This window comes from Endocarpon pusillum (genome assembly GCF_000464535.1).
Source record: "Endocarpon pusillum Z07020 unplaced genomic scaffold scaffold2751, whole genome shotgun sequence".
Lineage (NCBI taxonomy): Eukaryota > Fungi > Ascomycota > Eurotiomycetes > Verrucariales > Verrucariaceae > Endocarpon > Endocarpon pusillum.
This window is the reverse complement of record NW_006916233.1, coordinates 187,260-199,615: the sequence shown is the minus strand read 5'-3', so window position 1 is coordinate 199,615 and position 12,356 is coordinate 187,260. Positions and strand designations below refer to the sequence as shown.

The following is a 12,356-nucleotide window of genomic DNA, read 5'->3' as shown; positions in this document are numbered from 1 at the left end:
GAAGGTGATGAACCCAGACCAAAGGGGATTGGCGGATGAAGGGGAACGTTGGTGGCATTGGTGGAACCGACTATGACAGACTTGCAGAAGCGAGGAACATGAAGAACGACCAAGGAAAAACAGCACCTGCTATAGAACAAAACTGTCGAGTTTCCAGAATGTGGTCAGGGGGAAGACAACAGCCGGTCTGCTATGGCAGCTGTAGATCGTGGCGGACAGGATCAGTCCTTGTTCCAGTCTGTAGGTGAGGAAGAGGCAGCAAGAAAAAGGTGCAGGCGCTCTACTTCGAAAAAGATATATACTATCAGACAGGAGCAGCCCATGACGCGCTTGATCTTGGCCCATTAGCTGAAGATCACTCTACAACTGCAAATGCACCTTGTACAGTATCAGTATTATAGAAGTTGAGCTCAGCCAGAATATCATTCTTCTACTTGCACTCCAGCACGTGGATTATCGTCTCAGCATGCTGCGTGACTGAAGGGAACGCCAAGAAATATGCTGAGATGCAATTGACGCAATTGACGTCATACTGGTACTGCGTACTTTGCTCGTAACGATTTCCTCTAAGAAGTCTAGATTACTACATACAGCTCCCCGTGGAGCCCATACCTGACAACTTGAGTGACATATCGCCAAGATGTCGTGAACATCTACTGAGATCTAATTCCAGCATATCCTGCTGTCCATATGCAAGCTGATTACGGGAACCTCATTTGTCACAAGCCTTACCCACAATTCTGCAGCAAGCTTGGCTCGTAAGGTGTTTTCTCCCGCGGTTGAGCAAGCACCACTTCGAAAATCGTACCAAAAGAACAAACTTCATAGCGTCTGCCACAATGCATTCTCCATCCCTGCAGCTATTAAGAGCTTTGCGAGCTAGCACTACCCGACAACCTGCCTGCCATTACTTGACCCGTCGACATGCCGTGACGCCTTACAGTTTACAGTCTTTCCCCAAGAGTAGCAGGCATGTTCGATGTCTATCTGGCACTGGGTCTCTACCAAAGGATCGGACAACAGGCCCTCCCAAATCACGCGACCGTGGTCCCGAGTCAGACGAAGCGACGCGGACTGACTTCGGCGCGATGAACATTCTAGGCAACATGGGTACACCAGCTACCAGCATTGATGCTTGCGTTAGCGATGGCTTCCATCTCAACAACGGTCTGAAAACATCGAGTGGCGGTGGAATAATATTAGTTGGAGGAGAAGCCTTCACCTGGCGGCCTTGGGAAGGTACATCCAAAGAGCCGGCAGCAATGCTGAGCAAAGCCGGGTCCCTGGAGATTGGAGGCAGCGCTGGCGCTTGGGGGTTGCTAGAGCTTCTGTGGCCGAAGCCGGATCTGCTCATGGTGGGTACAGGAGGCAAGGTCTGGCCATTGAGTAAGGAAACACGGGAATACATCAATGGGCTTGGTATCAAGATCGACGTGATGGACACTGGACATGCGTCTGCTGCTTACAATTTGTTGGCGACAGAGAGGGGAACGGATATCGTGGCAGCTGCTATGCTGCCAATCGGATGGAATGGCCGCTGATGCCAGACAGCAGACTTGCCGTCAAATGCAAGCACATTTGCACTTGTTACAGGCCGTTGCTCAGGTCACCAATCGATTGACTTCAGCATGCCTTGCTGATTTCCGATGGGATGAGGATGGTCAGTTTGCTCTCGACCACCGTTGTATAATGCTGAGATGATGATGAAGCTGCAAATCCAGGCTTGATCCGAACAACAAGGCATATAACGAGACGCGAAGATACCTGTTGACTTAATAAGTTGTGAAAAGTATCCAATCAAGCCGGTCGTTTTGGCTTCGTCCTAGCATAAGAGGCAAATCATATCCCACACAAACTCATTGCTTCTCTCGCCTGAATGAATCAGTCGTCAGACCAGGAACGTCAGAGCGCCAATTGCCGACTTTTCCTTTCCCTGGCTACAACCTGTATATCTAAAACCATTACAAAGGCATTCTACCAGCTTTCGTGATGTGTGTTATCTCTCCAATCCTCTGACGAGGTCACTGCTGCGCCGCCATGCTGCTTGAGGTCTCCAGCATCTAGACAAACATGCCTTCAAATGCTGCCAGCTTGGCACGTTGATGGTCCTGTGGTGGGCGAAGGTAAGAAAAGGTGTGCGATTGAGCCAATGGTTCTTTCCCAGCATGTTTGCGCTGCCGAAGGTATTTTGGAAACTCTGATCGAAGATCTGGCCCATATTTGCCGTGTTCTCTGTCTTCCGAACTTTTGCATGAGGCCGTCTAAAGCGGAGCATGGCCGTCCTCAAGGTAGCACATCTTCAACCACACTTCCAATACGCGCCTCTGAACCAGTGCAATGCACCCGGTACACCTTCGCTCTTACGATTCTCACCATATTCGCAACATTATTGCAATATCACATGGTCCCTTGTCCTCCGGCGATAGCCAACAACAGATCTGCAGAGTTAGACCGTCTGACTTAGAACGTTCTCATCACGACCTTGGAAGACAGCCGAGATGGTATCGCCCGGACGAATCCGCTCAAATCATGTTCCCTCGTAGTAGTCGAACAAGCTACATGAGGCTCTCGGCATAATGCAAGACATTCCAGCCAACAGCGTTCAGATACCGTCTTACACTCCACCTCATACTTTTCTTGATTATGCGAAGCTCAAAACGAAAGTTCTTCTGCAGAGGTCATCCCCTTTTGCATGAATGACCGTGTACAACGAGCAAGCGCCCAATCGCTACGCTTCTGTTGAGCAGAAACTCCCCTTCGCGCTCTATCCAGGAGCAACAAGTTACTTGGTTGAAACGCATTACGATTTTGAGGCGAATTTACATTGGGGAGATGCATCATGAGAGGATGCATATCAGGATGTGACTGAAAAGAGGAAAAGTATTCCCGCGTCGACATTCCAAAATCAGGAGTTCGGAGTGGAACAGGGGAGTGAATATCTTTTATGATACGCAAAGTTTGGGTAGGTACTGTCAGTTTTCCGAGTTTCAAATCCACCCGGATTTCTTTTGGCTGCAATGTTGTTTTTTTACAGACCTGTGCCATCGGTCAGCCAGGTCAAACCATGTTTATAATACCTGATCATGCTTTGCCAAACTAGAGACCATTCTCCAATATGACCAATAAACGTTACCAGTCCACTGTCACGAACAACAGTAGCAGACTACATATCCGGCTGAGTCTTCAACTTCTAATGCCATAGACTGGATTCCCTGGATTGACAAACTCTCTGCCTTTATTTAATAAGCATTCACAGCTCCACTTTGAATCCATCATCGATGCAGACCAACACCTCAACACGGCGGCCGCCAGACGGGGTTAGAGGTCTCCCAATGGGAAAGAGTGAATGTCAATCAGTATTGGTCTCAGCGAAACATTTTCACGAAATGTGGAAGTACCGAGGAGGATGACGAGAGGAAGTTTTCGATGGAGAGGTATGAGTGGAACATGTACAAGTGGGGCCTGTGTTCATGTATCTCACTGGTGAGGTATGTGCATGCATTTTAAAAAGAGCTTGACGGAGCAGGCAGCTTGCACAGTGTTCAATCATCCAATTACACCTTCTCGCTTCCAGATCAGGGGCCCGTAAATGGATTGGCGTACTATGTAATCGTTCGGGATGTCGTGTAGCCTTCAATTACTACTCGGGGTGGATCCAATGTAGACTAAATGAGTGGCATCTGGTCATCTGGGTCAGTCATCTGCAGAAAACAATTGAAACTGCAGCTGGGATCTTCTTGGCACGCCGCTCCTGAAGCATGTGACGTAGTGGCCGGAGATACAAATACCACACGCGTCACGGTCACGCAATCTGCCCCTGCCAGCCTCAACCCTTCACTATGGCAGGAGACGAACCGCTTCTCGCGCGTCCCACTTCAGAACACTCCTCTGAGCGCGAGTACGAGGAAGAGGACGCTTTGTTGACTGGCCAGCGCTCCAATCGAACCTCTACGACACACCAGCGATGGCGCGAGATCGGCCTCTTCGTATGGGCACTCATCGCTACCGTCGTCATCATCGTTCTGGCAACCGTTGTACAACATGAGCACAGTGTATCTCACTCGAGAGGAGAAACGTCAGGTGGGTGGGGCAAAGATGGCAGACCGACGGGGAAGAGGAACATGATTTTTATGGTCTCGGATGGGATGGGCCCGACATCTCTGAGCTTGACAAGAAGCTACAGACAATTCGAGAGTGGGCTTCCGATTGGTGACACGCTGGTGCTGGATAAGCATTTGATCGGGAGCTCGAGGACGAGGTCGACCAGTAGTTTGATCACGGATTCCGCGGCTGGGGCTACTGCGTTCGGTTGTGGGAAAAAGTCATATAATGGTGCTATCGCGGTTCTGCCGGATCACAGTCCTTGCGCTACTGTTCTTGAGGCTGCGAAGAAGGCCGGATATATGACAGGGCTGGTCGTTACGACACGCATTACAGACGCGACACCGGCTTGTTTCGCATCGCATGCAAATCGCCGAGAATACGAGGATCTTATTGCAGAACAGGAGATTGGCAATCACCCCCTAGGCCGCACTGTCGACCTGATCTTTGGTGGAGGACGGTGTCACTTTCTTCCGAACAGTACGGAGGGAAGCTGCCGTGATGATGATAAGGACGTGGTAGCCATGGCGAAGGACAATGGCTTCTCATACATTGACAGCCGTAAAGCATTCGACAATCTCGATATTGGAACCGGTGTCAAGCTACCTCTCCTTGGCCTGTTCGCATTGCTCGATATTCCATACGAGATCGACCGCGTACATGCACCGGAGCTGCACCCTAGCCAAGCCGAGATGACGAGAGTGGCGCTGAAGGCTCTTTCTGCCGCTACCAAAGACAGCGACAAGGGGTTTTTCGTCATGATCGAAGGGAGCAGGATAGACCATACCGGGCACGGGAACGATCCTGCTGCTCAAGTCCATGAGGTGCTTGCCCACGACGCAGCCTTCGAGGCAGTGCTAGACTTCCTGGAGCACGATGAAAATGAGGGTGTCCTCGTCGGAACATCCGACCATGAAACAGGTGGACTTGCTGTCGGTGTCCAGCTTACCGACGAATACCCGCCTTACCATTGGTTCCCTGAAGTCCTCGCCAATGCCTCCCACTCGGCGGAATATCTACAGCACAAATGGTTTCAATGGCTTAGGGAGGAAGGATCCAACGCTGACCTATTCACTCAGGCACAATATATTCGCGAGACGCTGATCGAGGATGGACTAGGAATCTCTGATGTGAGCGACGAGGAGGTTGACGCCATCATACATGCAACGCCCCTCAAACCACCTGCATATCTGCTTGCGAACATGATCAGCCGAAAGGCGCACGTGGGCTGGACTACTCATGGTCATACTGGTAAGCAGATCCCTACAAAAGAGAAAGACCTCATTCCCCTCCAATGAAGACCAAGCAAAGCTGATTCTTACCCCACCACAGCCGTCGATGTCAACATCTACGCCTCGTCACCCCAGCACGCACCACAATTGGTCGGTAACCACGAGAACACCGAGATCGGCAACTTCATCGCCAAATATCTCGACCTGGATCTCGAGCCCCTAACCGAGGAACTGAAGCGCAAGAACATCGAGATGGGTCAACCGCATGCCAGTGCAGCCGTCGATGAAGTCGCCGCTTCGGGAAGGAACTTGGACCCCGATCACGGAGATCTAAGCACGCACGGAGGAGTTGAACATGTGGCGGGATAGCTAGTCCGTGTGTGTCTGGTTTCCCGGCACGTGTACATAAATTGAATTGCGAAAGCCCCATGTTGAACGGCGCGAGTAGATTTCTACCGCAGGATTGTGATTGTGACTGTTAAATTCCAGGTTCCTCCACGTTTCTGAATCAACTGTATGTACCACAATCTCCTCGCCTAAGAGATGAAAAGAGCCAAAAAAAAAAAGAAAGAAAGAAAGAAAGAAAGAAAGGCCGATGAAGAACTTGAAGGGAGGGCGAAACTATCTCTTGCGCAACTGCACGGGCAGTACAAAGTACATGCGTGCATTATGCATCGAAGAAAGGGGGGAGGAGGTTCTTTTTTCTCCTGCTAAGAGCTAAGAGCCAAGAGCCAAGAGCCAAGAGAGCTAATCCCCCTTTCAAGAAAGATGGATTTTTTCTAATCCTTACTCACTGCATGCACTTTCCTTCTTTTTCTCCCTCTGCCATACTTCTTACCAACCTCAATAACAATACCGTCTCTGTATACACAGCGACTGGAACGCGTTGTGTGCGGTCATGAAGAGGGTTTTGTTGTCTGGCTGGTAGGTAGGGAGGTAGGTCGGTAGGTAGGTCGGTAGGTAGGTCGGTAGGTAGTTCGGTAGGTAGGCAGGCAGGCAGGTAAACACCTCCCCCGTGAAGGTGAAGACGAAGACGGGAGACGGAAAATGGGAAGATGGAGAGAAAAACGGAAGTGTGGTTAACTGTTGGCACGGGACAGGGCAGGACGGGCGCTCCAACTTCCACATGCGTAAGTAAGTACGGAGGTAAGGAAGGAAGGAAGCAAGCTTGCCGACTGGCTGGCTGGCTGGCTGGCTGGCTGGCTGATAAGCAAGCAAGCAAAGGAGGGAAGTGAAAGGGGGCTGCTGCTGCTGCTGCTGCGGCTTTGTTTCCGGGAAGGGAATGGGAATGAGAATGAGAATGAGAAAAAGAAGAGGAGGGGCTTTGAACAGACAGGGAGGTGATCTCCACAAGGCATGGCATGAGCATGGCATGTATTGTTTCTGCTCCTTTTAAGGCAGCATGTTCCTTTGATGCTTGGTTGCTTGTTGCTTGCGGCTTCTGGATTAGGTATACTGGGTAAGTATATAGAGATATTGAGCATCCCAGGCTTTGCTTGTATGTATTTTTTTTCGTTTGCTGATGTGGGATGTGGTCGTCTTCTTTCTTCTTCATCTCCCATCTTCTTCTCCCTCTTTTTTGGTTCTTCGTCTTGACCTGTATCAAGAATGATGCGGTAATGTCCTTGCAAATCTTCCATACTTTCTCTTGCAGAGGGGAAAGAGAAAAAAAACACTTCACTTGGACATGCTCATGGGCTGAAGGTCGTCATGGGAGAAGGAATGTGCTCTCCCCCCCTTCCCCCTTTTTCCCTTCACGCCAAAAGACCGCAAGTTGTATTCAAGGACACAAGTTGTCTTCACAGTGTATAGGCAATGGTTGTGGCTCATTTGTGCCATGAACGGGGGAATGAAGCGCCTCTTATTCCATATGCGAGGCTTGAGGTTCTCTGTCCGCAACCACAAAAGCTAGAAAGATGACTTGTGTGCGCGGTATATATCATATTTTCAATGCTGTCAGCGTGATGTGTTCTGTGACAAGGCGGTCAAGGCAGGGGACCTGGCACAATAACAACAAAAACAGCAGCAGCAGAGATAATAACGGACCTGAGCGTATACAGGTATTCACCTTGGTTCTCCAACTCTGACCGATCTCTTCTGTTAAGCCGTCGTCATCTTCTCCTTCTTCTACTTCTTCAAGCACGCTTCCTATCACGGTAGTCACCTCGTCCGATCATTCCACCAAAAACTCACCACGCCCTCCGCCTTATCCAGCGGACCTCTCCACCATGAACCCGGACTCTGATGCCCTTAAGCCTGACCACCACAACGACACCAAAGCCGATGACGCTCAGCCCGAACCCTCCAACTCCGGTTCCATCTCACCAGCAGACACCGACGACGAGCTAGATCTGAAAGGCTATCTCCGCTTCCGAGCCCAGTCCAGACTCAACGAAGCCCGTGTACGGCTCCTCTCCAACATCCAAGGCACGGAACGCCACAACGTGCTTCTCACGCGCATGGACCGATCTTCCGGCGAGCTCTCCTGGCCCCAGCCCCGAGGCGAGGAACGAAGGGTCCTCACCGATCAAGCGATACTGGAGACGCGCACGAATCCGCAACAACGGCATCGTCAGCGGCAGGCGCGGAACAAGGATCCGGCGATGGTGTTGCGAAGAAAACACGCGGTGGAGACGTGGAAGGAGAATGCCCGTACCGGGAGAATGGACTGGAGGGAGGCCAGGCCGGTCATCGAGAGTGCGCTTGCCTCTTTTGGCTACGAGGATTTCCGGCCAGAGCTCGCATCTCGCAGGCGGCAGATGGTCAAGCCAGAGTCGCAGAGAGGGACTGGGCCACTGGCCTTATCATCAGCGGACCCGGATCCAGACCCTGGACCCATCTGGGCCCCCCAGCGCCACCGAAGGTTCGGAAGGGCAAGGGCAAGAGCATGGGCCACAGCAGCCCACCGACGCCGCGCCCACAGCTGCGACACAAGCCACCCTCCCGCCCTTACCAACCCCCTCACAGATCCTCCCCCTGATCCCCCCTTCGGGCATGCACGCCCAAACCCTTCTCAACCACTTCGCCTCCGTCCTCATCGACCCCTCCTCACCAATCACGACGGAGCGGCGGAAAGTAGCATTCCTAGCCATCCTCCAGGGGATTCTGGTGTTAGATTCTGCGACCAAAATGGTGTACAGACCGGTGAGTGCGTTGGTCCACTGGGGCCCATATAAGAAGAAGAAGAAGAAGAAGAAGAAGAAGAAGAAGAAGAAGAAGAAGAAGAAGAAGAAGAAGAAGAAGAAGAAGAAGAAGAAGAAGAAGAAGAAGAAGAAGAAGAAGAAGAAGAAGGAAGAGGGTTGATGAGATAGGCCTACCCTGATCACTGGTCTGTGTGGAGGTTGGGTGATAGATCAGTTGATACAAATGCTCGATCAACTGCTGACTATTGGACATAAATATGACACTTCCTTCGTCGTTTCATTGCTCCTCATGCTCTTCATGAAACGTGTGTCACCAGCAGCAAGCCAGGTGAACAGCAAAGAAGCCACTCATGGTGAGGTGAAAGATAGTGACGAGTGAAAGAGCTACCGGCCAGTCTGCCCTAGGGCTTCTAGACTTAGCCCTATGATTACCAAAGCACACAAGAGGCATTTCACATTTTACCAAACAAAAAAAGGTGAGGGAGTGGTGAACTAACTTGATGTGGTTGTGAAGAGTAACCAAGTTGCTATGGTTCTCTTGGGACCGCCCATGCAGGTCTCTCTGCTGATCTCGCCATGGAGCGGATGATCGCAAGTGGCTAACTAAGAAAAAAGCTCAACTATCTGTGTCTCCCGGCAACCGAGGGTCAGGAAAAGCATAAACGCCTATGGGGGGTGCAAGTGCAAGTCATCTCCATTTCCAACCGTGGATGCTGCAAACCGTGAACGCCATCAACCAGGAGCGCCAGTAGCAAATAACAAAAAGTTGTGGTATCTGTGACCTTCAGCGAGGTTCACGAAAAGCATAATGCTTTGGCAAACATCTCTCTATGGACGTGCCTCCTCCTCGTGACAACAACATGCCACAAAATCCTTCCTTCGCTTTCATGGCTCCGGTAGATCACCGCCGATTCTTCTTTCCAGTCCTCCTCCAGGGAGCTGATTGTACCACCATTCTTACGCCTCTTTGACCAGGACTTTATGCGAAGCAATCTGTGCGATCCTGGCAAATCCATCCGCGCTGTCTCTCAAATACACTGCTGGCGTGTAACCGAGCTTGACGACTAGGTTTCGTCGTGCTAGTTCTTCCGGGGTCCCCTTGATGTATGGGTCCTTGTTGATCATGCTGGGCTGATAAGGGTATCCAACTGGTGTGAAGTCAAACCGCCAGTCGAATGGTGTCGCCCACATCTCACCGGAAATGCAGTATGCTGTATAGATGAGGCTCAACAAGTCTTGCCAGTCGGAGGGCAGGGTGGGATAATGCATCAAGGGATGAACTATTGCCCAAAGCTTGGTGGCCTGACTGCAGACTAGGCGCTGGAAGTAAGACAGAAAGTCTGGATGGGCTCGTATCCGCTGAACATCTTTGGCGATCTGAGAAAGGAAGTGGTGTCTTAGAAGCGGCGGTGTAGCTGAGCATGTTAGTAACGTATCAGGAACTGCTTTCCTAGGCTTCACATACTCTGGTAGATCTGCCTTTTGTAGTTGGTAATGCGCCGATCAGCCTCCACGTCAAAGCCCTCGAATGGTGGTATTTCCGTCCAAATATGCCTGATGATCCACTGAAGGACAACTTTGGTCATCAACAGATATCGCGTGTGTCCAGTCGATGCGAGTTGATGTGCAGACTCTCGAGTCGCGGCTTTCATCAGCCGATCTTTGATCAGCGGGTGTAGGAGAGCATCTCCCGCGGTGCTCGGAAAGTTCATGTGCGCGTAGCAGTACGCTTCTGCCATGTCGAAGAATTTCTGTATCTTCCTTTCGAAGAGGAAGTCTGGTGTCGACTCCTCCATCCGTCCTGGCGCGATGCCAGGACCCACACGCGACGGCGTCTCTGGGCCCACGTTGTGTGGACCCAAGCCAGCAAATGCTCCACCCAGCACTTGAAATGCTGGGTCAGGTGATCTTGATTGGTTCCCAAGACCACCTGACCCAACATTTCTTGCTGGTCGAGACATGTTGTTGGTGCTAGAATAATAGAGATCAGCGAAGCGACAGGATGAGAGAAGTGGACTTCGTGGAGGTTGTGAGGATATCTTTTTTCAAAAACAAGAAAGTGTGACACTGCCGAGAAATGGTGGCCCTTTCGGAATTTGTGTGTGGAGTTTGGACCCTGGGAGGAAGTATCTTACCTGTCTGAGATATTTGGTTAGTCTTGAACAAAGGCTTCACTCGGATTATTCACTTACATGCACCAACTTATGTGGGGCCCCCTTCTGGCTCACCTCCTCCTGAGCGTTCCGATCCACGAGTTTGACGGAGGAGGCGAGCAAGGTAGGGAGCCCCTTCCTGAGGACTTCTCTCTATTCTCTTTCTTCTAAACTCTTCTACCATACAGCGTCAGCACCATCAAACCACCAGAGAACTGAGCTGAGTTCCGGCGTACCAATATAAATATTGAATTTGGCACAAGGCCTGTTCAAACTCAGCTGCATATCCAACAAAAATGCTTGCGAGACCGCACGCCAGGAAGCGCGAATCAAAGCAGTCAGAGAGGAGAACGAACCAAATGGACTTGGAGACCGAGTCTCCTATACACGACGAGCTTTACAGCCCGTCGTGAGCATTGATCTCAAGGATCAAGTGCTCGAAGGCAGGGATAACCCCACCAACAAGCCTGACTCCACCGGCACTGGGCCGGGCAGCCATCGCATCTCAAATAGCTGAGCCAAGAGCAGCCATAATTGGCTGCCTCTTCCTTCACTATCGTTCCCGGAGGAACAACAGTATGACTCAGGTTGAAAAGACGTGAACGCCCTAGGTTGGCCTTCTTGCGGAGGAGTTGATAGGCAGTCTGCCTAGTCAACCAACGATGCGGATCGAGAAACCTGCAGAGATGAAGGCGACCACGAACCAGACATGTCCCTGAGCATCAGCTGGAGGCCTGGCACTCCACAAATGGCCCCACACAGTATTCCATCCAGCTGGTACCGAGGGCTGCTGGGTAATGACTGAAACAGTGGTCGTTCCAATACTGTACAAGACCTTGCTTCTGGAAAGTGATATCAGGTTGGTTGTGACGTCTTGCTATGCAAGTTACCGGGTGGAAGAAAGCAGCCCGGCTTGGTTTGCAGATGAGCCAATCGTATATGTGGATCTTGTACGCCAAAGCTGTGTCATCTTTCAGCAGAGCGCCTTTCTTTAGGCCGCATCAAAGCCTATCCGGACCCCAATGAAAAGCGCATCGGATGGGTTATGTTTGCTTATCTGAAGAACAAAGCAAAAGCAGGCGCAGATAGTGTAATGCTCTGCAACGAGGGCAGCGAAGCAGCAGGCACTGGTTTGCTTATTCTATTCAAGCTTAGTTCTGCCAGGTCCAACGAAAGCAAACCATGCCGCTGCGGAGCCTTGGGGGAAGAGTAACCGTCTGTTATGGGGTTGCAGTGTCCAGGTCAGCCTAAGAATCCAAGGTCCTGATAGTTTGCTGTTTGGTCTTGAAGCTGCCAGTGTCAAAGAGGAATGAGATAAAGCACTCTGTGCAGGCTTTCCGCAGCTCTTTGGCAGACCGACAATCATGTTCTTCTTTATACCCAGGGAGGATGAGAGACCCACAATGTCATGCCGAATGACAAGTCAGAGCTTGTACCAGGCTTCTGGCTGCGTCTCAAGGCAGCTTTCATCAATGCGGTAGTAGTGTGCAGTACACAGCCAAAGATGGACGTCGAAAGATTCCGGAGGAAAAATGGTTGGAAAGACAAAACCAATCTTCGAGCATAGGGTGAAAGACCTGGCATGAGACGTTGTCGAAGGAGTGTATCGCTGGCAGTGCATAGACCTCTTGTTCGTTGCCCAACGGAGCCATCTCGATCGTGCAGCCATCCGAACCATACAAAGTCCAGAGTGTACCATCGCAACGAGTCCTTGGACCAAAAAGGCG

At 51.0% G+C, this 12,356-nt stretch overlaps 4 protein-coding genes across 4 annotated transcripts; 3 read left to right on the top strand and 1 right to left on the bottom strand.

The window, feature by feature from the left end:
- Positions 1-839: 839 nt before the first annotated feature.
- EPUS_02949 (uncharacterized protein) lies at positions 840-1,541 on the top strand (the record flags this gene model as incomplete). Its single annotated transcript, XM_007804036.1, has 1 exon — positions 840-1,541. One exon carries the CDS (start codon positions 840-842, stop codon positions 1,539-1,541), a length of 702 nt encoding a protein of 233 aa, XP_007802227.1.
- A 2,298-nt stretch (positions 1,542-3,839) lies between these two features.
- EPUS_02948 (uncharacterized protein) lies at positions 3,840-5,702 on the top strand (the record flags this gene model as incomplete). The annotated part of the gene is made up of 2 exons (XM_007804035.1): positions 3,840-5,352; positions 5,434-5,702. The coding sequence occupies 2 exons, from the start codon at positions 3,840-3,842 to the stop codon at positions 5,700-5,702; spliced, it is 1,782 nt and encodes a 593-aa protein (XP_007802226.1).
- Positions 5,703-7,561: 1,859 nt separating this feature from the next.
- EPUS_02947 (uncharacterized protein) lies at positions 7,562-8,636 on the top strand (the record flags this gene model as incomplete). The annotated part of the gene is made up of 2 exons (XM_007804034.1): positions 7,562-8,095; positions 8,145-8,636. 2 exons carry the CDS (start codon positions 7,562-7,564, stop codon positions 8,634-8,636), a joined length of 1,026 nt encoding a protein of 341 aa, XP_007802225.1.
- Positions 8,637-9,433: 797 nt separating this feature from the next.
- On the bottom strand, positions 9,434-10,437 carry EPUS_02946 (uncharacterized protein; the record flags this gene model as incomplete). Its single annotated transcript, XM_007804033.1, has 2 exons — positions 9,434-9,891; positions 9,942-10,437. The coding sequence occupies 2 exons, from the start codon at positions 10,435-10,437 to the stop codon at positions 9,434-9,436; spliced, it is 954 nt and encodes a 317-aa protein (XP_007802224.1).
- Positions 10,438-12,356: the final 1,919 nt, after the last annotated feature.